This window comes from Pelecanus crispus, chromosome 6, assembly GCF_030463565.1.
Source record: "Pelecanus crispus isolate bPelCri1 chromosome 6, bPelCri1.pri, whole genome shotgun sequence".
NCBI lineage: Eukaryota > Metazoa > Chordata > Aves > Pelecaniformes > Pelecanidae > Pelecanus > Pelecanus crispus.
This window is the reverse complement of record NC_134648.1, coordinates 32,551,918-32,579,365: the sequence shown is the minus strand read 5'-3', so window position 1 is coordinate 32,579,365 and position 27,448 is coordinate 32,551,918. Positions and strand designations below refer to the sequence as shown.

The 27,448-nt window shown below is 40.8% G+C and overlaps 3 protein-coding genes across 4 annotated transcripts in view; 1 reads left to right on the top strand and 2 right to left on the bottom strand.

The window, feature by feature from the left end:
• STARD9 (StAR related lipid transfer domain containing 9) overlaps positions 1 to 11,994 on the bottom strand; it is a gene marked incomplete at its 5' end in the record, with an annotated part of 117,701 nt that extends 105,707 nt beyond the window's left edge. Inside the window, one exon of the mRNA XM_075713029.1 lies at positions 11,900 to 11,994. Coding sequence (XP_075569144.1) covers positions 11,900 to 11,994 — 95 coding nt within the window. The remainder of the gene's footprint in view (positions 1 to 11,899) is intronic.
• A 1,104-nt stretch (positions 11,995 to 13,098) lies between these two features.
• HAUS2 (HAUS augmin like complex subunit 2) lies at positions 13,099 to 18,539 on the bottom strand. Its single transcript, XM_075713028.1, has 8 exons — positions 18,527 to 18,539; positions 18,319 to 18,413; positions 17,660 to 18,160; positions 16,870 to 16,962; positions 15,492 to 15,561; positions 14,542 to 14,674; positions 13,770 to 13,878; positions 13,099 to 13,632 (listed from the first exon to the last, which is right to left on the bottom strand). Exons 1-8 carry the CDS (start codon positions 18,537 to 18,539, stop codon positions 13,483 to 13,485), a joined length of 1,164 nt encoding a protein of 387 aa, XP_075569143.1. The 3' UTR covers positions 13,099 to 13,482.
• Positions 18,259 to 24,322, top strand: LRRC57 (leucine rich repeat containing 57). Of its 2 annotated transcripts, XM_009478540.2 has the most exons (6): positions 18,259 to 18,392; positions 18,811 to 18,989; positions 20,208 to 20,343; positions 21,393 to 21,661; positions 22,127 to 22,312; positions 23,227 to 24,322. In XM_009478540.2, the coding sequence occupies exons 2-6, from the start codon at positions 18,906 to 18,908 to the stop codon at positions 23,266 to 23,268; spliced, it is 717 nt and encodes a 238-aa protein (XP_009476815.1). In that variant the 5' UTR covers positions 18,259 to 18,392; positions 18,811 to 18,905; the 3' UTR covers positions 23,269 to 24,322. The 2 variants fall into 2 exon arrangements, with proteins under 2 accessions (XP_009476815.1, XP_075568059.1); XM_075711944.1 differs by lacking the exons at positions 18,259 to 18,392; positions 18,811 to 18,989 and having other exon boundaries at positions 20,301 to 20,563.
• The last annotated feature ends 3,126 nt before the right edge of the window (positions 24,323 to 27,448 follow it).

Below are 27,448 nucleotides of genomic sequence, written 5' to 3'. Positions count from 1 at the left end.
AGTCTAAGTGTTTTAAGGTGAAAAGTTCAGGGAGTATTCAGATTTATCTTTTCCTTCCCATTAACAATATACCATAAAGCATCTCTGCCTCCTGTTTATTGGTGGCCTTTGGCAGAGGTATCTTTGAGAAGCTGACATCTTTGCACCTCCTGAGTGACTGACCTTGGCCACAGAAACCAAGAAACAAAAAAATGCAGTGTGTATTTTCTAAGTTGTGCTAGTCTTCAGAGAACACTGCCCCACAAAAATTGGGTTGACGACACATCTGTCTAGAGACCGAGGGTGCAATGAGAAGAACACTAAGACTCCATGCTGATCCATCAGAAATTCTAGAGAGGAACATCAAAGCCTTCAGCCATTAGAGCTTCTGCACTCTATTGACAAGTTCAGGTACCTACAACCACAACTTTCCCAAATACAGCATCCCTCCATGACACCAGCATAGTCTGTATCCTTATCCCTACTACTGTAAGCTGTGAAAGTCAAGAGCTTTTAACAGTATGAACATCCTCACTTTGACTAATGCAGATTTTTTTAAAAAAAAGGATCAATAATCAATAAATTTACCTAAAGTTTGTTCTCAATGTTTTTTCATTATTTAGTACTACCCAATACTATTTTGGATATTTCTCTTTAAGTCATAATTGTTTTACTGTGTCTTGCAAAAGAGGAGTGCACACCCAGTCAGCAATCCTCCTACCAAATTCAGAACAGATGTTTATAAATAATTTCAAAATCTATATTGAAGCCAAGTACACAGAGTTCACCAAGACAGCACGCTGCTATATTAGACATGCTACTCAAGTTATCTTTCAAGGCTACTCCTAGCTGCATAGAGCTTTCATTGGCTCTGATAATCGCTAACACAATCTGATAGTCAAAAATCACCATCATCCTCATGTGGTTTCCCCCTATTCTTCTTTGCAAATACATTCTGTAGCAACAAAAATAGGAATATTTGGTGCAGAGTTAAACATGAGGCACTGTCAGTGCTCTTTTCAGATACAGGCCTGCTCAAACAGTTAAAAGTCTTCTTGATTGTACCAGACTTTTGATATATATATTCATGAGGTAGGAGAGGAAGCACAGGATGGCCTCCCAGTCACAGTAAGCTCTGCAATCATAGAATCATTTAGGTTGGAAAAGACCTTTAAGATCATCCAGTCCAACCATTAACCTACACTACCAAGTCCACACTAAACCAAGCAAGGGTAGACTAGACTAAACCATGCCCCAGAGTGCCATGTCTACCCGTTTTTTGAACGCTTCCAGGGATGGGGACTCCCCCACCTCTCTGGGCAGCCTGTTCCAATGCTTGACTACCCTTTCCGTGAAGAAAGTTTTCCTAATATCCAACCTAAATCTCCCCTGGTGCAGCTTGAGCCCATTTCCTCTTGTCCTATCGCTAACTACTTGGGAGAAGAGACCAACACCCACCTCGCTACAACCTCCTTTCAGGTAGTTGTAGAGAGCAATAAGGTCTCCCCTCAGCCTCCTCTTCTCTAGGCTAAACAACCCCAGTTCCCTCAGCCGCTCCTCATAAGGCCTGTGCTCCAGACCCTTCACCAGCTTTGTTGCCCTTCTCTGGACACGCTCCAGCACCTCAATGTCTTTCTTGTAGTGAGGGGCCCAAAACTGGACACAGTATTCCAGGTGTGGCCTCACCAGTGCCGAGTACAGGGGGACAATCACTTCCCTGCTCCTGCTGGCCACACTATTCCTGATACAAGCCAGGATGCTGTTGGCCTTCTTGGCCACCTGGGCACCCTGCTGGATCCTGCCCATGTGCATGGCACAGTACAAGAAAAGCGTTCCTGTCTGCACCATCTCTGAAGTCTTGTACTGCTAGAACAAGAGCGTCAGGCATCTTCCTTGGGCAATCCATGTCAAATACTTCTGATGATCCATCAGTGCTTTCAACAGCTGTGGAATAGTGATGCTTTCTCTTTCAGGCAAGAGGAGAGGAAAAAGTCTTCTCATCTGTCATACCACCAGCATTTAAGAAAGCATGAAATAAGGAGGATTTAAAACAAAGCTACAGTCCAGCCAGTCCAGTTTCATCCACCCTTGATTTCCCAACTGTTTACTGAGTAATGAGATGATAATATAATTCATGGACTTTTGCATCAAAGAAATTCTGTGCAAATGCCGTGATTTCCATGCAAACCAGAATTTGGATACAGTGGTCTGTCTTCATTCCACCAGGACAGAACTTCAATCTGTGATCACGGTTAAATAAACGACTGTGACACTGAATGCTGCTATGCACTGCCTCATCTTTTTTGCTTAGGTACCTCTTTCATTGTATTAAAAGCAGCTACTACAGTAAACCCTTAAATTCTATAAACAGAGAGGTGCAAAACTCCATTATTTTGTTTAAAAGCTATGCTACAGATACGAAGATGGCAGGAAAATTTTAGAAGTGCACTGCTTTTTACAGTTCACATAAAGCATTGGAATAAAGAAAAGAGGGGAAATCCTACCCAAAACTCACATAAATTTGCTGTGCACAGTGGTGGTGCCTCACCATGTACTGCACAAAGTTTCCACAAGACTAGCATCCAGCCCCTGCACCATTCCCTAGGGGAGACACGCAGCAATCTCTATGCATGCAGTCATGTCATCTTACATTACTACAACTTCTCTCAAACAGAGTATGTGGTCTTAGAGAATGAAACGGTCCAGCACAGCCATGGCTCTGGCCAGGTTGTTTAATCACATTGTGCCCCATTTTTCTTTGCTGCATACAAAAAATCTGATCCCTGCTCCAAAACATTCTTAGAACTTGGGAGGAGAAGTATTCTATGTAAATGCAAAATATTAGTTAGAAAGCTTCCAAAAGCTGGTTTTGCTGTTGTTGTTTTAGGACATGGCTGTAGCTGCTTTTGCACAGGCAACAAGGGAGGTGAAAGAAGAGGAGACAGTCAGCATCTTACTCTGGGAAGTAAACTGCCAGCAGCTAGCACCTTGTGCTCCTGCCTTAAATAAGTACAAACAACGTATTGTCACGTAAAATCAGCAGAAGCATCATCTTCTGTGGAATGGGTGGTGGTGGCCACTCAGGACATGCAGAGTCCTGCCCTTTTAAAGAGCTAAAAAGCCTGCCCTTTACCAAAGTTAGAAAACTTGCTTCATGCAACTGCAAGAAGAATACACCCAGGAAAGGGTGCTGATGCAGTACCCATACAAAAACACAGATATGACTTACAAAAACCACGTGCTAGTGCCAAGTACAGATACTAAAAGAGCCGTCACCTCAATGATAGTTTACACGAAACATTAAATAATAGACTAGGCAAAGCAAAATAACTAATTTGAGAGAGAGAGAGGAAAAGATGTCAAGATAACCTTAACAATAGGTTAGGTTACAAAACAGGATACACAAATGTTAAAATACATTTGTTTGGGAGAGAGACCTCCTCTCTATAAACACAAAATTAGAATCTCAACTTTTCTTTTAAAAATCCTAGCTCTTCTGTGGGGAAAAAAAGCTTGTAATCATGAGCAATGCATAACCAATGCAGTTTGTACAGATTTTCAGACAACAACTTCTAGAGGCCTGAGACAGCTCTTTCCCACCATAAGGTACCAATCTCAAAACCCACAGCTTTTGGGACAGAATTCGACTACCACCACGTGAAGAAAGGGACTGTCGTGTAACAGACTGACACAGAGGAACAAAACTCACTCAGCTATCACAGCAGATAAAAGCCAGCCATTTGTCTAGGTGTGAGAGGATGACAGCACCAAGGTAGCAAGGAATATATATACTAAAATAGATGCTTGAGAATGCTAAGGAAACAGGGTCAGGGTAGAAGAAAGACACTTCACTATACTGCATTCAATGGCCTGCCTTAGTCTAAACCTTGGAATAGCCTAAGAAGTATCTCACAGTCCTAAGCAAGCTAAAAGGTGTTTTCTACTCTTGCCTGTTACCTGTTTTTTCCTATATTTATATCTTTTCTTTTCACAGATACATTCTGGTGTCTTTGAAATGAGAGACAATTTTGTCATTTTCTTCAAAGAAAGTGGTATTTTGTCTTGTATTTGAAAATTACATCCATGTGGAACATATGGTAAATACCTATAAACCAAAATTATACTACATCCATTTTCCAGAGAATTCTTGACTGCAGTATATTTCTTGTGCTAACATAAAATATATAAAGATTTCTAAGGAACTTATTTCCATTTACATCCAGTAAAGCAGTTAATAGAGATTATGGCAATATTCCATTAACAGAGAGCTAATTTATCCAACACACACTTGGGTCACAGAGCAAAGTTTAAGTCACCTCAAGAAAAGTACCAAAAAGGAGAAAAAAATCCTCTCATCTACCTTTAGAAATATAAAAGAAATGCTCTCTCCTTGCAAATACTGTTCTTTCAAGAAAGATAAGTACAAACACTTTTTAAACACTATCCAAAAAGCACAGAAAAGCTAACTTAAGAGGAATTTGAAGTTGTAAACAAAAAAAAAAGCTGTATGAGTACTAATGATGCCAATATCTTGTGTCATTATACACTCACAGCAAATACATTTGAAGTCATGTATCACAACAACAGTTTGAATAAAGTAGGGTCATGGCTTCTTTTTTTTTTTTTAATATAATTGGAAAAGCTTTTGAAATGTTAACCTACATATCTATGGCTATCTTTCCTTAAAATATGTTCCTCTTACCCCTGGCATTATGAAGTTTTAAGACAGCAATACAGCAACCTAAACAGAGTTGGTTCAAAAAGTGCTTAAAAAGGGCAGCACTGAGCAACTAGCTTAAAATAAACATTTTAAAAGGAATATGCTGGAATAAGTAAAATTATATTTGCTTTGGTGGGGATAAGAGGGAAAACAACAATAACCTCCAATCTGCTGTTGCTTTAATTTTATTTTGATACAGCATTTAACATCAATTATGCATAAGATTCAAGGAATGTTTTCTACAAAAGTTGCTACAAGTTAGCACTCTTCTCAGCAGTAGTCAATATTGCTCTACCTAAGTTCTTGTGTTATACACAGCAAAAAGTCTTGTTTACATAATAATCCTTCCTTTTACTTACCACAGTCTGATTAGAGAAAGCAAATGAGGCGGACCACAGCACAGAGACTAGTTAATGAAGCTGACCCAGCAGCAGATTAATAAAGGCATACCCAGCACAAACCAACAGTGATTTACTTTTGCATCATTTCCAGAATGATGTTTAATTTTATTTTTCCATATAACTTTCCTTTTGAATAGGAAGGAATTTTACATGTTTATATCATAACGCATCAATCAGCTGAGCTCCTCCCTTACCTGTTCACTGCAGCTACGCTCAGTGCACTGCTCAGGTTAGCCTGGCACACTGAGCTCGTTTCTGGAAATTGTAAGAAACTTTCCCTACCATGCGAGACAACTCCCTCCCAGCCTGGGGCTTGCTCACACCTGTCAGCTATGTTCTTAGGAGCTCAAACTTAATTCCTCCCCCCCTATCCCACCCTCAAGCCTCATCACCTGCTGCATCCCAGGAAGCTGATTAGAGGACTATGCCATACAGAGCAACAGTAACGAGGAGAACCTGCTGCAGCTCAAGCTCTGACAGTAAACACCTGCACAGCTGGAAGGGCGGTTCAGCTTTGCCTCTTGGGACTACCCCGACCTTTCTTTGATGCTCTCATTTGCCAATGTGCGGAGGACAAGCTCAGGAACTCCTGAGGGGATAGGGAAATAAACAGCTAGGCAGGAGGCTTCAAGTTACAGCTTGGAAACAATGCAAAGCAGAGAAAGGCAAAGGGCAGCCTTTAAGTTAATTAATCTGTTCAGCAGCTCTTTCAGGTGACATGTCTATGAGGTTCATAGAAGATGGGAGAGTTTGTTTGTGAGTTATTAAAGAGACCAGGAAAGACCCTTTCAAATAAGAGATCCTTGGCAGTCTCTCCTTTTCAAGGCCACAGAGGCAGCTGAAAAGTGGAGAAGATGTATTCAACAGGAGAATGTCTTCCATTTTGCTGGGTCCTGCACAAGTAGCTCCCAAATTTCAGAGCCCAGCAAAGTACTTTAAACTCTCAAAAAGCATCACAGGGCAACTTGCATGCCCTAACATCAAGTTTTTAAACTTAACACCACTATAATTTTACAATTCAATTAAACAAACTTGCTGTGAATGACTTTACCCACGCTTCAATGCACAATCCATGAAGAAATACAATGTCTTCTAGTCACCTGGGCATGCTAAAAAGAGAATCCTATAGTAATGCATGAGGTTTTTCATTGTGGTATAGAGCACTGTTTTTTTAAAACCCTTCTTTCCCATCCTTAAGACTACTTACATAGCAATTCTCAAACTGCATTGAGACAAGGGAATACAAGTGTGCAGAAGTGAACTGAGACCAGCTGGATGCAGAGCAGAAGATGCAGAAGTGGATCATGGAGGAAAAGGCATGAGGCAGCTGTGCTCCATCCTGATCCCGGCTATACTGTCCCGGACACATTGACTGCTCCCCTTCCAGAGGGCCTCTCATGCACAAACGCAGCCCTCCCTTCCTTCTCTCATATAATACAGGGCTGAGGTCCGCCTAAGAGCAATCACCAGCCACAACCAGGTACTGGAATTGTGATGGGATACCACAGGGACAAACACTTTTGAAACTAACAGCACATAAAAACTAGCATTGGTTTCTGCTGGCTTACATAAATAGTCAAAGGACATGCAAGCGTTACTGTAGCATACAAATACCCAACACAGCTTTAAGAGAGCTACTGAGGCACAAGGGTACTGAACTGTACTGAAATACTTGAAGGGTAATGTACCCTCTTTCTCAGCCAGTCACACTATTTCCAGGTCTGGAGGATCAGATCTGATAGCACAGCACCACACCACAGACCGTCATGTTGGCATACTCCACAGCAGAAATAAGAAAGAAAAAGAAACAACATTCCTAGTTCACATAGTTACATGCTAGCATTGAAAGCGTTGCCATCAACAGCTTCTGAGTGACAGCCAAAAATAACATCACACTTTCCTGACAAAAGTTTAATATCTAATAGACCAAGCATTAGGATGTCCAGAAATAAACCATAAAGGGATTTCATCAGTTCCCAGCTCCTACTTAATACCTGATTATTACCTATTGCTATAGTCAATTCATAGCGCCCATGCAAGCTTCCATATTTCGTTCTGAGGGGGAAATGTATTTACACAGAACAAGTATCCATGTAACCACAAAGTAACAGATCTTTTTTAGTATGTAGAATAGTAAATGTATAATAAAGACTTTTTTAAAGCTATGCCACTCCAGGGAACACATTTGAGGGAACTTACTCCCAGGACAACATTTTGGTGACAAAAAAATCATTTAGTCGGTTACAGAATGACTGATGGCGTTATGAAGAACATTGGCTACAAGCTATTTAAAGTTTAGGCAAAGGAAAAACTTCTGCGTTCTGTATAGCTGTACTCACTGTATAACTATTGGGGATTATTTGCGCATAGGAGCTCTCTGTCAAAGAATGCATTGTGATGGGTGCTGTACAGGCACAGAACAAAAAGACCACTCTTTGCCTCATGCTAAATAACCAAGTTGCAGATGTGATTAATATGGTTTATAAAAATTGGAAACTTTAAACAGAAAGCAGGATTTTATGAATTTCTGTATTAACACCTTTTAACGTCTGAATACTCTGTAAATTTTAAGATGCAAAACCAATGTTCATCTGCCATTGTAAACTAAATTTAAAGAAGCAATGAGCAAGTAAAGTTTGTGCGATAGTCTAGAAACAACCAACTAACCCTCTAGTTCTAGCCTTTGCCCACAGCTTTTCAATTTTTGGGATTCTTAAAAAAAAAGTTTTATATTTTTTGGATGGAACTGCAATTGTACACATTACAGTACTGCAACCCAGTTGAACTGAAATTTTTATGCAGGAAGTTTTTCTTTTTAAAGCACCTAAGAGATCCTAGGAGCTCTGGCAACATGGGTATCTGTTAGAGGCAATCATGGCGTGTGTTGTATAGAGGGAGTGAGAGGCTTGTGTGACCACAATATGGAAGTGGTATAAAAAGCTGGAATAGAAAGAGCAGGCACTTATCCCCTCTGAGAGCTTTGGGACTTTCAATCTCTATCAAGGTTACTTTAAGCCTTCGTAACTTTGGTATTTGCCTCCAAGTCATTACATTTGGACATTTTTGGCCGGAGCCTTCATAAAGAGCCTTTTATAAAATATAAAAATCCATCTTGAAACGCTTTTGCTGACCTCAGCTGTGGCAACACAGTACAAGGAATAAATAACCTATTGCCTTTGGGGTCAAATACCACAAGACTGGTCTCAGCCTCCCCATCCCATCAGTTACGCTGCCACAGGTTGAGTAGATGGAATTATTTAACAGTCTCTTCTCATGTTACCTCCTGGGTTTCCACTCTCACCTTCGTACAAACATTTCCATTTCAGCGCCAGATTAGTTTCTCCCACGCGCAGGAGGCTGTCCACCTTTTTGATCCCACTCTCCTCTCCAAGATACACTCCCGACCAAACAGCTGGCCTATGCTGACTTGTGTTGAAGGTTTTCCTGCTTATCACACCTTATCTGACAGAGTTATAGGCACTGTGGAATGCTATAATGATATACGGACTGTTATGCACTGCTTAATGCTACCCATCAGGGAAAAAAACATTAAGACAGATGTGGTGCAAAGTTCCTCACCAAGGAGGATCTGGTGAGAGGGAAGAGTACACCCCTGCCGATTCAGTCTTTGGCCTCTCTTCCCCAGCTGCTAAGAAACGCTCATTTTAACTTAATCTACAGGAGACTATACTAAGTCCACTACATAATTGCAAATAGGCAGCCAAATGCTACTGTGGAAGAAACAAGTATGTCATTGACTGCACAATGAAATATATCACCATGTCGGACTTTTAAATACTTTCGATCTCCACTAAACTCTGCAAGACTGAAGCAAAAGGGCCCTATGGTCTGGATAACCATTACCAAGTTGTCATTTAATATTAATACTTAGCAACTGCATACTGGTTTTTATTTCTGGAGAGCATAATGGCAATTTATTTAACCAGTAAATGCTAAGAATGACTAACAATACAGAAGAAAATAAAAATCAAAGAATATCTCCAACACTAAAGCAACACTAAGCAATGAAAGGCTAAACTTAGCTTACTTCTGTGCTGCAACTCTTCTTACAATATGCCAGTATCTATTAAAATCTGTTCCATTCACAGCTGTGCAATAAATCAGAACAATATTACCCAATCTGTTTTTTAATGGAATTATGGATGAAATACTTTTAAAATCAGTTAGTTTTAAGGTAAAATATATTGAAAACCTGTAAACTACTTCCTACCTTTCCCTTTTTATATTTAAGACTAGAAGATTTGGGGGTTTTAATTTTATTCAACGGTCTCTGGTATCTTGTCTTGCAAAAAAATCCATAGACATTAAATAAGAATTTAAAAGTGCAAAATACGCTACTGTATCGCCGGCTAAATGACTAGGCTAGTTTTCAGGCTGGGCAACTCTTCAAGAATCACTTTCTGTACAACATGAAAAGAGTTATTTATCACAGAAGTCAAGGCAGTCAGAAGACAACATGAGGGACTCACGCTAAAGAGAAAGGCAGCATCAAATCAGAGACTGGCCCTCAGAGCTCATACCACGTTTCAAACCATTTCTGCCTGAAGTGCTGTAGCATTTCTCTAACAGGAGGAGTAAATTGCCAGCCACTGAACTTACGGCTGCTTACTTTTTCTCTTTCTTTTCCTCCCCGAATTTCCAAAGTCTGCCAGGTTTTAACTCTGTATTATATCCAAACAACACCAGAGCACTGTGCTACGGAATCTTCTTGTTTGTGGGAGTTGCCTTCACGCCGTATCATTCAGCTTTTGGGATTTCTATTGGAGCCAAGCGAGCCGGGGAGGGAGCGGAGCTGAGCGACAATGGGAATATCCGGCTCTGCCTCCCGCTGGAAAAAACAGCAACAGCGAAAGGGGGAAGATTCCCGTACACTGGATGACAATTGGCCTATTTTGGGGAGCTCGGGAAGAGGGAAGTCAGCCTAACAGCCCCAGCTGGCGACTTTTCCAAGAAAACTTTCCAAGCTATTTACTGACGCGGAGAGAAGCCCTCCCGACTGCTCGTCCCCCGCCGTTAAGCTCCCCAGCGCCCGCTGCCCCTCCCTCAGCCCCAGCTAAGCCACCCCACAGCGGCCATCCCGTCCCCGGTGACAGCACCACCAGGCACCCCGGCGACCGGCACCTCCCCGTCCCCCCTCGGCGCCCCGCCGCACCTTTTGCTCAGAGGCCGGACCCGCACGGCCACCTTGACGTTCGCCATGGCTCGGCTCACGCCCAGCAGCCCCGGCCCCGCATCGCGGCCCCGGCGCCCAGCCCCAGCGCCCGGGGAGGAGCGGAGCCGCCCGCCCCGCCGCGGAGGGGAGGGGAGGGCGAGGAGGGGACGGCCAGGCCCGGCCCGGCCCACACAGCCCCCGCGGGGGCGGAGGGAAACCTCCCCGGGCGGAGAGGAGGGGTTTCGGGAAAACCTCTCCCCACAGCAGCCGCGCGGCGCAGCCTCTCCAGCACCCAGCCCGGCGTTTTCCCGCCTAAAACGGGTCCGCCCGGGAGAGCGGCACCTCCAGACCAAGAGACGGGGGTTTCACGCTAAAAATCGCCGCGCGTAGCCCTCTGCTCCCCCGGCAGCGCCACACCAAAGTCACATCTGCAGCAGCATAACCACGCGGATTTTACTTTCAGACTTTAATGCCGACAGTCCGCTTAGATGGCTGCTGCCATGCAGGTACTCACTAGGGACCACCCAAGAGAAACCAAGTTGTTCCAGAAGTAAAAAAAAAACCTGTCAAATACTACGTACCTTTGACCACACTTCTTTTCCTAGTAACCTGCAGGCAATCGGAAAACCAGCACTGTTTAACGTGCAAAGCACTCCACATTTAATTAATTTGACAGTAATGTAAGGAAGGTGAGTATCCTTCCCTTACTAGTGCTAAAGGAAAGCTCTCAAGTGTTTTAAATCCCTTCGAAAACCTCCACTCTTTACGTGGGTTGTATTTATTGTGTAAAATAAAATTTTGAAACTTCCGAAGGACTGTGATTGAAATCAGTGTCAAACTGCTGCATTGATAAAGGTTTTGCACTTAAGAGTAAGACAAAACCCACCAAGTTTAAAAAAGTTGCTTTTAGAACATTGTCCCTGTCAGCTACCAACATTATTGCAAAGATGTGAAAACAAGCAGCACTGGCTGCACGCGTAAACAAGATGCCAGGCTCAACAGACAATCCCTGTTTGTTTTTTGCCAATGTCAGTACTAATTTTTAACAGGAGTTGTTCTGGTTTTGCATTTCAAAATGAGAAACTCCAAGCTATATCTGGATATCATAATATCGGAGTGTTTTACAGTCCATTTAAAGAACTTCCGTTTAAATTGCCTTATAATGGTACTATTTATTTGTACTTTAGGTATAGTTCTCCTCATGAGACAATTTGCCTTAAGCTCCAGAAACCTTAAATCTAAACGAAAAAGACACCACAACACAGAAACCTTCCAGAGTGAAGAAGGGGATGGATCCTTTGGACCCAACACTTCTCCCAATTCATGACCCACCACGGAGATGCTAAAGTGAATACCTACAAGCTGTGAATCACTTCAATAGATTTATCCCTCTAATCATACTAACAAGTGAACTGCTATGTCAATGGCAAATGGTATTAGCTAAACTCTACCATCTCCACAGTCAACTCTCCAATAATGGATACAGCAAAAGAAGAAAATATGCTCAACTCTTTAGGATATGGCAAAACCACGTATTTGTCTTGAAGGAATTATAATGAACAAACTAGAAATGTTTTCATCCTGTTTCTGGAAGCATTAAATTACAACAGCTTTAATTTGCCTGACCTGACAAGGAGAGAGAGGTTAAGTCTGTGATAGATGCAAAGGACAATGGTTCCAGAAGTCTGGATTCTATTTCTTCCTGTTTCAGACTGTGCAAAGCATTTTCAGTAAAAATGCCAGCTCCTCCTTTGCAACTGGGTGGAAGACCTTCATTTCCACGTCTGAAATGCCAGTGATGTGGGACTTCAGACTCAAATCCTGCAATGACACATAGCAAGTGTTCACACAAAGATCCTGTTCAAGTTTATGGGACTCAACTGCCAGTTTATATTCTCAGATCCTACCTGTTGACATTCTGCTTGACTTAATCCAAGTTGTTTCTATTCTCTTTTCTCAACAGTAGGAAAAAGGAACATCAGCTACACTTGCACAGTATACTAGAGAATCGCTACACTATACTCCTTGACATCACACCCAGCAGAATGATGTAGTCTACAAAGATTAAAATGGCATTCTCAGAAAATTTCAAATATAGAGTAGACCAATTACAAGTAGGTCAGACCAGAGTGTGCTCAACAAAGAACCAACGATTTCTTCCTTAATTCTACTTTAAGTTTTTATGCAAGTCAAACTACAGTGAAATGTGTGTGGTACTGAGCCACCTAGTGGTTACTTTCAAAAAATAAAGGGCTTATTTTCAGAAATAGAAATCAACATGTTGGATGTATGAATTCAGGTAACATAAATGATACAACGGTAGAAAGGAATACATCTGCAGCACTTCCAGTTTGCTCTGTATCCTGAATACAGAACTGGACATCCTCCAAAGACAACCAACTGTCCTGGTTTATAGATGTCCTGCCAGTGACATTTTACCTACAAGTCTTTTCATGACATAAAAGTCACTAAGGTTGCAAACTGGAACAATCAATGCTTTTGCTAAATTGTCAGTCAAACTCATGGAACAAGAGTTTTATTCTAAAGGGGGCACTGAAGACAGGGCAAGCAACAGAAGAGACTGAAGAATATATTTATCGCTATCATAGAAATGTGGTTTGCAAATCAGTAGGCCTGCCATGTATCACCGAGTCCATTCCTTGTTTTCCCACACAACCACATCATAGCCCTAATAAACTGTAACTTAAAACTAGTTCAATTTCTTCATTGGAACTCCTATGGAAGCATAAGCTGGGACCTAAGACTTTGCACTGTTCTTTTAAATTATAGGATTTTATAACAAAGTAAAACCCAAGAAACTAAGCTCTTGAAATCTAGTGCTTTTATTAAGTTTTATAGCAACATACAAAACACGGTGTTTTACCAAGAGGCTTGTAAAAATGAATAGAGACACTCTAGCAAGTGCATAAGAAATATAAAACCAAACTTGCATTGACAATACAGGCTCCAAGGGAATCCTGTCCAACTATTTCAAAAAGGAACTCCATAACAGTCTTCTCAGTAGTCTGTCTTCCTATGAGCTACTGCTCATTGTCCTTGGTAATAGTTGGAGAACTGTTACATAAGAACAGAAATGTAACTATCTACAAAGTCCCCGCTGGATTAAAGCACAACTACGTTGTGTTTTCACCTGAGGTGGTAGAAAGGTAGTTCTTTGAATGGCCAACCTATTTGAGGAAAATAGTTTGTTAGGTTAAAGATAAGCCAAAGTCCAATTCAGCAGTATTGCAGATGCTGTCAGAATACACTTCTTTTTGCACTTCTCCCCATTTCAATATTTCGTCTGCCAGCTCCTCCAACTCCATCACGAGCACCTCTGTTTTTGTCAAAGCAGTGTCCTGAAGCAGAAAAGAGTTGGATTTCATCTCTATACATCCTGCCAATCTAGCAGGACATAAAAATAACCTAAACGACAAAACAGCATTGAATTCTTAATGCTGAAGGAGACAGAAGGCTCAGTTCTTTTGCTACTCACCATATTCTTCATGATGTTTGGTATCTGAGGGACAGTCCTTAAGGTCTGCAAATGGCTTTCAAGATTCTCAATGAAAGTCGCAGCCTCAGTCAACAACTCTACTAGATACCTGCAACCAAGAATGAGCCCTCTACTCAAAAGTTGTGCAAAAAAATCAGGATTTAATACTTCCAAGCTCCTATTTCTTTCCCCCGTGGGTTTTCTTAGTCCTCTTCTCCAGCTTTATGCAAGTTCCTAACCATCTCGTTAATTTCTCTGCAATTACACTTCTTTCTTTGACTCTCAGCAACAAGTAGGACAGGAATTACAGAAGCGAATACACACTTCTTCAGTAACTGGACTAGATTTTTAGACCATGAGAAGGACTATATTTTTAAAACATGTACTATGATGTCTGTGAATCATCCGCACACTTATTCTGAGCAAGTCACAGTGGAAGCCACCAAATGCTAAAGTAACAATTCATACCTATGGAGAAGTATAATGAATGAAGCATTTAACATATCTGTTTAAAACAATACACCACAAATTGTTGTGTAATCTTCAGAAGACCAGTAACCTAAGCAAATATTCATAAAAATATGTATCATTACCTTTCTATGAATTTAGCAATAAGTAAACTACTAGCTGTTGGCTGGGGTTCTGCCACCATTTGTTATTTCTATTGTTCTCAATGGAAAAGTGAATGAAAGCATGTGATTTTTTACTGCCTATTAGTTCAAACTAATTTGAACTCATGCAAACAAAGAACAATTATTTTCTATATGCCTACTTGTGGAAAGTAGCCTCAATAGGCAGGCTCTCTTGACATCTGGGCTTTATCAACCTCTTCCTAAGAGCCCTCTTCTCTTTCAGTACAGCTTCCAAGTGTCTGTTCATATCTTGCAAAATCTCACATTTTTTGCCTATAAAATAAAATTGCAAAGTTGAAACTATTGTCCTGCTAAAACAAGAGCAAAATTTCTTCTGGAGAAATACAGAAAGAAAAAGTCTGTATTGCACTGGACAGCTTACACTCAAGAAAGGTATCATTTATCAGAATGACTTTCGTTGGAGCATATAGGACTTAATATCAACATGCACCTCAAAGTCATAATACCTACTTTCTAGAGATACAGCTTTGTTAATTATCTTACATTATTTATAGTTTTAAGCAAACCATCTTTGAGATGAAACCAACTTCTTAAACTATACCATAGTAATGCAGTGTTACAATATACTTCACTAGCCTAACACAGCAGTAGTGAGCTAGAATGTTTTTAAGCATCCATCAAATCACAGTGGGAAAAGTGCAAAATAATAAAGAAATTAATACATATGCTCCCAACATGCTAAAATGAAAATCCAAGTAATTTTAGGGGCATACAGATGCAGCAGAAATACATTGAGTTACTAGAAAAGTAGCACACAGGCCAAGGGAAGCAAATCAGGTTACTGATGATGTCTGAACTCCTGATGCTCCACTGACCCTGGGGAGCTGACCACACACACAACTTTTTTGGAGAATGAGTTACGTATGGAGCTTCTACTGAGACAGCAGAGGGTGCAAGTTCAAATAGTATGGAAGCATTCTTCAGGGGCTAATACACACCTGCCACCTCTAACAAGCTATCCAGTGGAGAAAGCTGCAATAACTTCTAGAAGTGTCATGTACTCAGATGAAACAATCTCCTGATGAAGTCATTTAACACTCTTGGTTTTTCTAAGGTACACCGCACTTACCTAAGTAAAAAGGGTGGGCAATGTCTGCTGTCTCCTTCTCCAATTGCAGAATTTCAGTTTTCAGTTTCTTCTACAACAATAACATCAAATGAAAATGCATTTTTAACATACTTATCCAGGTATTGTTGACTCTCTTGGGGTGGGGGAGGAAGTAGAAAGGGAGAAAGCAGGAGGAGGGGGGAGAGTGTGCATGTGAAACAGAGCGAGTATTTGCATGAAAGCATGTTACCATGCTCTCTGGAGTGCTTCTACTACTAGGTAAGGTTTTTTTGGTCAATGGGAAAAGACTGTTTAAAAAGAACTAAACAATGTGGTGATTTATTGGGAATTTGTGCTGGGAAAGACAGATCCTGCAATTCATTCCTAACACAGAAACTTACATCTCCTACAAAGCAGTTTCATAGTCTATATTCTACTAAAAAACTCGCACAGCCCCAAGTTTCCTCCTTCTGGCAAAGATTGGTTTGTGTTGTGTTGGGTTTTTTTAGCTGTGGGAGAAGCTCTCTCAGGTGAAACTCCTAGCAGATACCTCTCTGTGGCTGAAAGAGTTGTGGTCATTTTGGCTAGACAAGAGAAGACTAAGGAAGTACAGAAGAGGATGACATATCAGTCTCTCAAGACACACAGAACTGTTGCTTTGCTTTTCTTGATCACTGAGGCGAGGACTAAAATATGCTTCACTCATAGCATATTGAATATTTGTCAGAGAGAGTACTTTCTACGTGAAACCTTCCAGCAAAGAAGGTTAAGCAGCCACCTTATTGGGAGCTGGAAACTGTTTGTTCATTCTGCCAGTCAATACAGGATCACGCCAACTGTTTAACTCATTCTCCAAAAAAGTAAATGGTGAATTTGTCACACTGCTTTGCAGTAAGGCTTTGTAGCTGCTGGAGCCCACATTGTGTAACTTATTAAACAGTGTTTTTTCACCAGCGAGCAAATGTTCAGAAAATATCATCATAAAATACAAGCCAACAGCCCATTCAGGCAGCAGGAAATGACTGAGATTACCTCTTGCTAACCAACAAAATGGTCTAGTTGCCTATAAAGAAACACATTTTTGTGAATTGAAGTCAACTACAAATTCTTATTTGTCTTCAGTTTCTTCAGAAAACTTCAGGTAACACTTCAGTCAAAGATGCAGGCTGCTGCATATTTCCAGTTGTACTGAAACCTTTTGTTTCATAATTTTGTTCTTTTCTTTGTGACAACTCAGTCCACTGGGGGAAAAGTGCCAACTGTTAAACAACAGAACTGTTAAAAAAAAACCCCAAACATGAAACAATAGCACATGGCAGTCCAATACTTCATCAGGTGCCATGTATTATCTCTAAGCATTGAAGTGTTGAGTGTATGCTGACAACAGTAAAGGCTGTACCTCATTGATTTCAGCTTGAATGTTTGCCATTTTTTCCATCTCTGAGAACTTCACAAAGCACGGGGCTTTTCTACGGATTAAATCCAATGTCTCCTGTGAAAGGAAAACAATGGGAAAAAACACAGTCAGCAGCAAGAACATATCAGGCAAATTCTCAGGACTGGCTTTTAATAGTCTACAGTTACTGTTAATCTCTTGCAATACAGTAAATTTCACCTGAACAGCTCATAAAATACATGCATTATTTGGGGAAAATGAACACGAGTGAAAATAAGTTCTCATAAAATGCTAGTACGAGAGCATTCTCAACAACGCTGGCTTGCATGCTGCTGGAACGCACTAGAGGGCATCGAAAAAACCCGATGTCTACGCTCCAGAAAAATACACACCAGAAGGTACGGTTATTTTTAGTAAGGAAAACTGCCATCAGCCAAAAACGTAAGAGGTCCCACAACAAAAGGAAAAACGCCTCCGCCTTTCAAATTGACAAGCATTTACACAAACAGGAACACGCAGGGTTTAGCAGTGTCATCTTATTTCAAGCCACGCAGCCGGCACCGTAGCGGATAAGGCCCTAAAAGCACAGGTTTGTCGGCCTGGCGGTTGAGTGCGAGGCACTGCACCCGCACCCAGGGCACCCCTACTCGGAGGGGAGAGCTGCGACACCGCCGCCTGAGCCACGGCCGCTCCAGACCTTCACCACAGGTAGTTTTTGTGACGCCGCCACCTTGCCCGCTGCCGCCAGCGCGGCCCAGCCCCTCCAGGCCCCTCCGGGCCCCCGGGCCGTTACCTGGCTGACGAGGCCGGCCGCCAGGCAGCGCGCCAGCAGCGCGGCCGGCGCCCGGGGCTGCCCCACCTCCCAGCGGCCGCGGGCGGCCGCAGCGCCGCTCCGCTCCTCCCCGTCCTCAGCGCCTCGCTCCCCGCTCAGCTCCAGCGCCCTTCGCAGGGGGTCGTCCGCCGCCGCGGAAGCGGGGCGGAGACGCTCCGCCGTGCTGGGTGTCATGGAAGCCTGGGCGGCCGCCATGCTGGGTGTGACAGGAAAGGGGAGGGGTGACCCGCGTCCGGTTCCGGGGGAGCCGGTAAGGGCTTTGGGAGCGTCGCTTCTCGAAGGGTGGAGGCGGAGCGCGGGCGGAGGGCTGCGCTGCCGCGGAGCGTCGGCGTGCGGCGCATGTACAGGTGGGCCCGGCTGTGCCCGCCGGAGCTCCGTGCGGTGGCGGGGCCGGGGCGAGGGCCGAGCGGCCCCGGTGTGGCCGGAGCAGCCGGGGCGGGGGTGAGGCGGAGGGAGCGCGGCCTGCAGCGGGGCAGGCCATTGCTGGCTTTGCCCCGTGCCGAGGGGCCTGCTGGCCCGCCTCCAGCCGCCGCGGCAGGGAGCGCTGCTTCTCTTGGGCCCCTCGTCCCGGCTGTTGACGTGCGGCGTTAGGCGTCGTCCCCCGCTTGCCGGCTACAAACCTGACGCTTAATCCTTCGGCCTGTAACCCGGCGTAGTTTGTCGTGGGGATTAAACCCTGCTGGCGTTACGCGAGGTGGGTGTCGTCTGTCTGCAGCTAGAGTCACAAGAAAGGGGTCAAGCCTCTTAAGTGGAACAAATGTTTCCAAAAAAGCAAATAAAACTGTAGTGTTGGAAGCAGGTCAGTGTGGTAGCTGCCACTAAAATCACGGCCAGTCTCCATGGAGAACCTCTTTACGCTACTGGGCCCTGAAAGAGGCGAAATGTGGAAAGTATGCAATTTTTTCACTTAGTTTTAACTATATTTGTTGCACCGTTTCAATATTCAAACTGCTATAATGAAGGCACCTTAAGCTCAGTAAATCTTTTAAGTTCTAGGTTTTACTTATGAGGGAGATGAAAACGCAGCAGTGAAACAGTTCAGTATGTTGAGATGCTTGTAGTGTTGAAGACAGTACACATAAAAATGACTTTTGATATTTGCTTTATCACAGAGACTTTGGATTGCAGTTCTCCAGTGCAGAATAACTGAGAGAAACTCGCTGAGACTATCATTCAAACTCTGTATGCTTGACAAAGAACTGCTAGGATGGGAAATAGTGCGTTAAAAGCTCACCTGGAGACAGCACAGAAAACTGGTGTGTTTCAGCTAACGGGAAAGGGACTTACAGAGGTAATGGAACTGTAGTGGAAACATGGCTGTTTGTGTGTATGACTGACAATTTTGGAAAGAAATTCCCACTTCATTATCATAATGCACTGCATACATGTATTTCTCATAAATAGTGAGGGATAATATTTCAAATTTTTTTTTTTCTCTTTTTGTAGAGCAGATTTTTGCTTGCACTGTCTTCCAGTTGAGGATTTGTCTGTCAGGACACTTATATGCTTCTGATCTTATGCTTTAGAGTGCATGTATGTTCAAGAAGTACTAGTTATGATTTTATGCTTTTTAAAGAAGGGCTGTGAACTTGGGGGGGGGGAAAGTAAGTTTTATAACTGTATTGTTCCCTAGAAAGATACTCCACAATTTGTCGCATTTAGATACTTATGCTGTATTTAATTGTAGTCATATGAATAGTCTGTACAGGCTGTTCCCTGGGCTGGAAGCATCTTGAAGTTTACTATATTGGAAATTGTCTTGACTTTGACTCAACTGCAGAAAAACACAGAATGTCTTGGAACCATAAGTTTAATAACAATTCACAGGATAACCAAAATAACTATATTGCAGTCATCTTCCATGACTTTTCTAAAGTATCTTCTTCTACTATCACTATCCTACCTTCTCTTGTCCCTTTCCCGTTGCCAAACCAAAGGAGAATCAAAACCACTGGTCTGTTGACCAGGACTCACTGATGGTGATTATCAGGTTTTGCCTTTTTGTATTGGCTCAGTGCCAAGTGCAGATTAAAGTGGTACAGCATGTAAATAAGGCAAATGGTTTACATAGTTATTTAAAAAGGAAAGCAAAAGAAAAATTTCCCAATCCTACTCTGCTAAAATATACTTGTTAACTAGCTCTAGAATATTTTTAAATGACAGGCATGTTTAAGAGAAACATACAAGAGGACTAAAGCATAGAGCTCGTGTCATGGTATACTTCCTTCTCCCTTTTTAATTTAAATTATTTGGCTTAAAAACTACTCTTCCTAGATGTTAGACTGTCTCCTTTATATCCCTTTTCCCTTCCTCAGATGAAAAAATATTTTTAAAACTATGTTTTAAGCAAATTTGCCAACTTAGTTGCACACTGTGGAGATGGGATGTTGTGTACATGTGACAGTACGTAATAGCGATACAAATTTCAATTAAAATTTTAAGCTGTGTAACTTGAACATTTGAAGTGGTGTCAACTATTTAAATGCTGTATCTTTTTTCTCCCCCATAGTTTCCTGAAGATCTGCAGAAGCTAACAAGCAACTTAAGGACAATAGACTTGTCGAGCAACAAAATAGAGCTTTTGCCACCACTCATTGGAAAATTTTCCTTTTTGAAGAGCCTTGTTCTAAACAACAACAAACTGAGTATGCCTGCTAATTAATATCTCCACAGATTTTTAAAATAATAACCTGACTTCTCTGGTAGACACTAAATTTAATGATTTAACTCTCATGGGATGTAAATGGGGAGTTTGGTCACCTAAACTGAAATCTTTGGAATTCATGTACAGGAAAAAAACCCAAACCCATAAATTCTTCAAAACCAGTTGCCAACTTAGTTGTATTATCAGTTTTACAATGACATGTAAGTACTTAAAACTATAAAACAAATGTCGTGCTGTGTCTTGTCTGATCTGAAGGTTTAACAGTGTCAGATGGTTTAGTACTTGCATAGAGAACAAGTAATGAAGATGATCTGTAGAAAATGTTGCTGGCCATTCAGTGGTTGTTACAGTTTCTGTTGGTCAAATGTCCAACTTCATGGAAAAAATTAGGATGAGGTGAAGAATCTTAATTTTTTTATGTGTTAACTGTGTGTTATCCGCCTTTTTGGAAAACAAATGTAATTTACAAACCTCTTTGACTCTATAGTGGAACTTAAGGAGTGCTACAGGTTATACGCGTGTGTAGGTAGAATGAGGGTTGAATGAACACCAGCAGAGCTTACCTGGTGAGGCTTATATGCTGGTATGATAAGATATGAATTATCTGAGAACTCACTTCTGTGTGAGTTGAGTAATACCTTTGAAGTGCTGCAGCAGACCTGAAGCTGTGAATTGTGTGCTACTTCAAATGTCATAGAATACATTGGCAAAGTGGTTAGTAAAGAGTATAACCGATAGTCTACAATCCCCTCAGAGTAGTGTTTTCAGCCCATGAAAAAGGCAAGGTCTGCCTTGTCTGCAGATTATTTTTCAGATATTTATGGAAGATGGTTAAAAAGCAGGTGGTGTTAGTGGGCTTAAGTTTCTGTGCAGGGATCTGTGCCTTCATTGGCAAATGGGGAGGAATCCTGTGAGAAATTACTGTAATATAGCACCATTTTCCATGCAGAAGCTTATTTGAATTAAATGGATATGAATGTTTACTACTTTTTGTTTAGGTCATCTCTTTGTTCTGTCATTTATTTCTAGCTGCTTTACCTGAGGAGCTGTGTAAACTGAAAAAACTGGAAACACTACACTTGAATGGCAATCACTTGATGCAGCTACCAGCTGCATTTGGACAACTTTCAGCGCTCAAAACCCTGAGCCTTTCTGGAAACCAGCTTCGGACTGTGCCTACGCAACTCTGTGGTCTTCGCCACTTGGATGTGGTAGATCTTTCCAAAAACCAGATCCAAAATGTACCCGACACTGTGGGAGAATTGCAGGCTATTGAGCTCAATTTGAATCAGAATCAGGTCTGGTAACCAAGATATTATGGGCATGTAGATTTAGGATGTGGTTTATCTTGGACTTGGTACATCCACAGAACATAAGCTGAGACTATCAGAACTTCATAGCTAAAAGGCATCTCCTGGACACAACAGAAATGAGGGATCATAACTAGAATTTGTGTATGGATACATCCAACTGCCTGATTTGACTAACTGACAAATCATGAATTTAATCATACAAAAAATTATTTGAACAGTTCTTGAGTAGAAACCTGACGTGTAGGTTGCCTGTCATCATGGAAGAAAAAAAAGTTACTTGGATTTTTTGACCATTACTATTGTTTCTTATGCATTGTTGTTAAGTAGTTACTGTTAATGTAGTTTATATTTACAACATAATTGTTTCATATTAGTTTGAAACACAAATCACTTTAATCATGGATCACTAACACTTAATCCCATTTCTCTCTGTTTTTTTATTTCTACTAGATTTCCCAGATCTCAGTGCAGATCTCCCACTGTCCACGCCTCAAAGTCTTGCGTTTAGAAGAAAACTGTCTAGAACTCAGCATGCTTCCTCAAAGTATCCTCAGTGATTCCCAGATCTCACTGCTTGCAGTAGAAGGTAACCTCTTTGAAATCAAGAAACTCAGAGAACTGGAAGGTTATGACAAGGTTTGTGTCCTTTTTTTGGTCTTTTTTTTTTTTTTTTTTTTTTTTTTTTTTTTTTTAAATGAAGCTTCTGGTGAAGTCCTTAGCCAGTACCTCCTCACAATACTAAGCTTTTATGCTTGTGAATAAAAGTACAGTCTACTGGTATCGTCACTGGTACTGGATTCATAACTAACCTCTGAAAAGAATTTCAAGTGTTCTTCAAAGATTAAATTTCTCATAGGATTCAGAATCAGTGTTCGTTCATCAGCATCTTTTGAAGGGTAGCTAATAATGACAGGTGTGTGAAGGCGTAAGTCTTCACTTTGATGGGACAAAAAATAATGGATGCTTCCTATTATGCAGCATTCTTAACTGTTTAACATTAGTTCATCCTTAACGCTTGAGATCATAGAATCATAGAATGTTTTCGGTTGGAAGGGACCTTAAAGATCATCTAGTTCCAGCCCCCCTGCCAGGGGCAGGGATGCCTTCTACTAGACCGGGTTGCTCAATGTGTTTACATTTACTTGTTCTCATCTGTCTAGCACAGGACTTTTGTCCCTCTGAAATTAACTTTAGCAAAGGCTTTGGTGGTACGAAAAAAATCTAACCTTTGTTAGAATTGAAGACAAAATCCACAGAAAAATGTAAAAAAACCTAAACTCAGTAGATCTCACTGTTCAGCACTGTGAGGGCTTTATTTCCAGAATATTAATCTGAATTACAGCAAATGGCAGGAAGTTTTCTGTTTGTTTTTTTTTCTGGGTTTTTTTTTTTTTTTAAATAAAGCTCTTATGTTTGTATCTGGGAAATACAAATATGCTTTAGATGCAGAGTGCCTTTGAATCGGAGAGCAGAAGCTTAGCTGCTTTCAATAGTGAATTTTGTATTAATTTCTGAATCTTAGATTTTTTTTTTGTTTGTTTTCTTTGTAGTACATGGAACGATTTACAGCTACAAAGAAGAAGTTTGCATGATCATTATTCTGACCCTGTGTATTCCTAATAAGAAGAGTTAGTGACTGAAGCACCTTCTTCACTGACTTAAACCAAGACTGATGAAGGAGATGATCAGAGTCCTCCTCCTCTGGTAGTCCAGTATGGTCTGTTAAGGCCACATTGAATAAACTTGAACTAGAGAACATGGGTATTGAACTGATGAACCTGCCCAGGGGCCAGTTTTGATTTTTGTGCCACTATAGCTTTTAACACAATACATGTTCTCCTTTGTCAGGGCTTGTTCTTTAACAGAGAAAGGGAATGAGCATTTCAAAGTTGCCAGTTCCCTTTTGTCAGGAAGCTGGCTGTTGATTTGTAAGAGGATTATTTTTCCTGGAAACATTTTTCCATGATAGCACATGGAGGTTCTACCACCAAAGCAGATCCAAAACATTGTATATCTTGCAGTAAGCACTATTCTACAGAGAACTTTTACAGATGAGGTTTTAGTTTATAACCTGTGTAAGTTTTTTATGAAGCACAAATAGTTATGGCTAAGTTCAGCGTTTTATTGACTTCCTCCAGTAAACAAATCATGGTTTGAACATCCTTCATTCATATTTTACTGTACAGGCTTTCTTTTCCCATAAGCAAGAATTGCACTACAGTCCACTTCTGCTTGAGCTGTATCAAATAAAAATGAGGTTCACCTTCAATGTATTCAGTAAAAATGTGTATTGCTGGAAAACATAATATCCTTGCACTGACTCCTTGTGTACAGAGCAATGCTGAAAGTTTTAGTCATCAGCCTATTGCTGCTGCCTTATTACCAAAAGCACCTAGAAAGAGCTAAAAATGTATGCAATTATGTAACTTCTACTGAAAAGGAAAATGTACTTGTTTATTTTAGTAAATAATTTAAAAAAAAAATCAGTTCATTTGGTGTAAATGCTGCTGTTGTCACTTTAACTAGTACTAAGCTATCACTGAAAGCCATCACTTCTTAGGTAGTTGGTTCCATCAGTAGTTGGTAACAGGTATACTTCAACTGCTTTGAGAATGCAGAGGATTCAAGTATGTCAACACCTTGGTAGCAATTAGAACAGTGAGGTAGGAGCTGTATTAAGTATACTCCTTGGCAAGATAAGCATGGATGCATCTATTCCTAATGAGACTGTCTTATGGGTAATCATACATTAACTACTGTTCTATACTTAAGCTTTCCTACATGAGACAAGAAAGGCATTTAGACAGCAAACTTCTTAAAGTTGCTGGTGTAATTGTCAAGTGTATTCAATGTCTTACATCATCTGCAGTTAAGAAAAATGAAGTGACCTCTGTGCTAATGTTTTTCTTTGATGTAATAACTATAATTAAGATTAGCAATAAACAGTTCTTTTATAAAGATGCTCAGAAGAGGTGTCTAGTTCCCCGACACCACTGATGTCTTATTTCAATTCTTACATAGTAATACCTATTATAAGAGTGCTTTAGGGAACATCACCTCCTTATTCAAAGGATGGAGGAGATCCATCATTAAACAGGGAACCAGTTTTACTTAAGAACCCCCATTCCAGGTGTTACTTTATGGAAAAACCTATCTTCCTGTAAGAAGTAGCTGACAGCAGACAATGGTTACTAGGCTACTTTGTTTTGCAATACATAACTAAGGGAGTGCTCTTAAGAACACAACCTGTATGTTACCATAGATGCATGGCCCTGTATAGTCAGAAGTCTATGCAGCTTCATACTAATGCACTACACAGATTATGACATATAAAAATTCAGCAGTGAATAGTTTAAAGCCCCAGGCTTGTTTTAAGTTTGGCACCTTCCATTTGATACCTGAATCTCATTTGAAGTGTTAGCTTTTTTTTTCCTCTAGAGATGTGCCATGAAAGAGACATCCACAGAACCAAGCCCCTCAGTTAGCAGATTCCCCCTTTGCTTGAGAAAGGAGCAACTCACCAACTCTGACAAATACAATATGTATGCAGTTGGCAATGTTGTGCTGTGGTTTGGGGTTTTTTGTTTGTTTGTTTTGGAAATATTCTGTGCTCAGACATGCTGCTTCTCTCAAGTTTAACATTTGTTTATCAGGACTCTTCTGTCTATTCAACAAAGATGTATAAGAAGAGATAGATTAGCACATTTAAAAATTATGAAGTTACTATTGCTATTAAAAAAAATTCTCACTGCTGTTGGAAGTATTTGAGATAGTAAGTCAACATTTCTCCTGTTCATGTACACATTTAGTTAGTACATTTATAAACTTTTCAATTACTCTGTTAGGCTCCTTTGCTACCTTGGAGTTATGACAGCTATCAAAAATTTTGTAAAGCAAGAGGGAGAAAATACCATGCAAAATACTGAATGGTGCCAAATTAATCCTGGGTTAGGCAAATTTCTTTCAGAACAGAGGAAGAGTATTTCTGTTTCAAGAAAAAAAAAAAAGCTGGCTGACAGCCTCACATGTTTTAGGTCATAGCAATAAGTGTTACCAAGTCACTTAGTAGCACCACTCTGTACATTTCAGCACTACACATAATCTATCATTAGTTTTATATTGTGTTTCTCAGTTTTCCCTTCTCACCACACCCACTCTACAAGTGACACTATAAAAACAATTTTTTTTTCTATGCACAATTCAATTATCCTTGCAGCTCCTTAGTTTTGGAATTACTGATATAGAAAATGTTACCGTAGTTAACAGCATAAAACATTCATGTGTTTTATGTCAGATCTATTTCGCTTGCTCTCCAATTTTCTACTGCAGTTAAGATATACTTCATCCATTTATTTAACTTCTAGATAATGCACTGCTGTTTCAAGTGCAGCAAAGGTGAATTAGCAACTGTAAGTCACTGTATTGTGTGAACAGTAAATTGTTTTACCATATAGCCTTTGCAGAGGAAAGGGTTCTGCAAGTTACTGTGCAAGCAGCATGTGCTGCAGTTCATACTATAGCTACCCCTCTGTTGAGAGACTTAACTCGTCTTTCATCAAGGAGTAGGCTAGCTTGAATTTACCAGCTATCAGGGTTTAAGTGTATCTATGGGACAGGTGCTGCATGCTCAGAATGGTTACATATGCAGTAACTTATGCTGTCCCTAATTTCCACACACACACACACCCCCCACCCCCACAGTTACTGGCAGAAATACACTAGCCAGCCCCACAGTAGTCTGAGAAGTACTTCTTCCAAGCCATTCCCAGATATGCTATTGTCTCCTACAGCTCAAAACTGCTGCAAGTCAACACAAGTCTGTATTTCCCCCCCCACCCCTCCTCCCTGCTAAGAGCATTCTGGGAATATGAAGCCCAAGCATCAGAGAAAATACAATTCTAAATTGCTTTGCAAGGGAAATTGCATTGGGAGTAGGTTAAATCACTAGATTTCACTTATTGGACTAGGCATTTGCTAGGCATCTGTTACTGATAATTGACTGGAGATTTTTATTCTGCTTAGTTCCTTGATCATCCCGAAGTATAGTCCCACATCAAATCACAGTCTTTCAAAGAAGATGGACACATTTCAGAGTTTAAAGTTAGGTGATGTTGATTATGCAGGGATGAAAACTAGAGTCTTAAAAAAAAAATCAAAATATTCCTTTCTTCTGAACTACACCCATTCCTTTGTTAGCATTAGGATTTCTATGAAATAAAAATAGAAGGGAAACTTCCTAGTTGCATAGTAGCAACTAGTTCTGCCAAGTTTTTCAAGGACAGGAAACTAAACAAAGACATTTCTAAGAAAATAGGTTTAAAACACATTCAGTTGTAAAAGTATGTATTTTTTGTGCACAATATATAGTTTAACAATCAGAAGCAGAAACAGTAAACCTTCATTCTTAATGGCATTCAGAAATACAAAGATGTACAAGTACTGATTCCATCCCATAGATATGGAAATTAAGCATCTATTCTATAGACAACAGTAAGACAATCCAAGAAGCAGACTGTGTTTGCTAACATAAAGGCACCAACTCCCTCATGGATTTGGCTCTTGGTGCATCAGAAGGTAGTATTGATATTCTGCTAATACTCAAGCTTAGAGTCTTAGAAATTATTTCCTTGCATGGTATTCATCACAATATTACAATTCAGATATTCTAATCACAGCATTCTCTCAGCCAACACGCTAATTTGTTGTTACAGCTCAGGGAAGTCAAGAACATGGACTTGTAAAGGCAAGGAAGAAAAACATTCCAATGTTTGG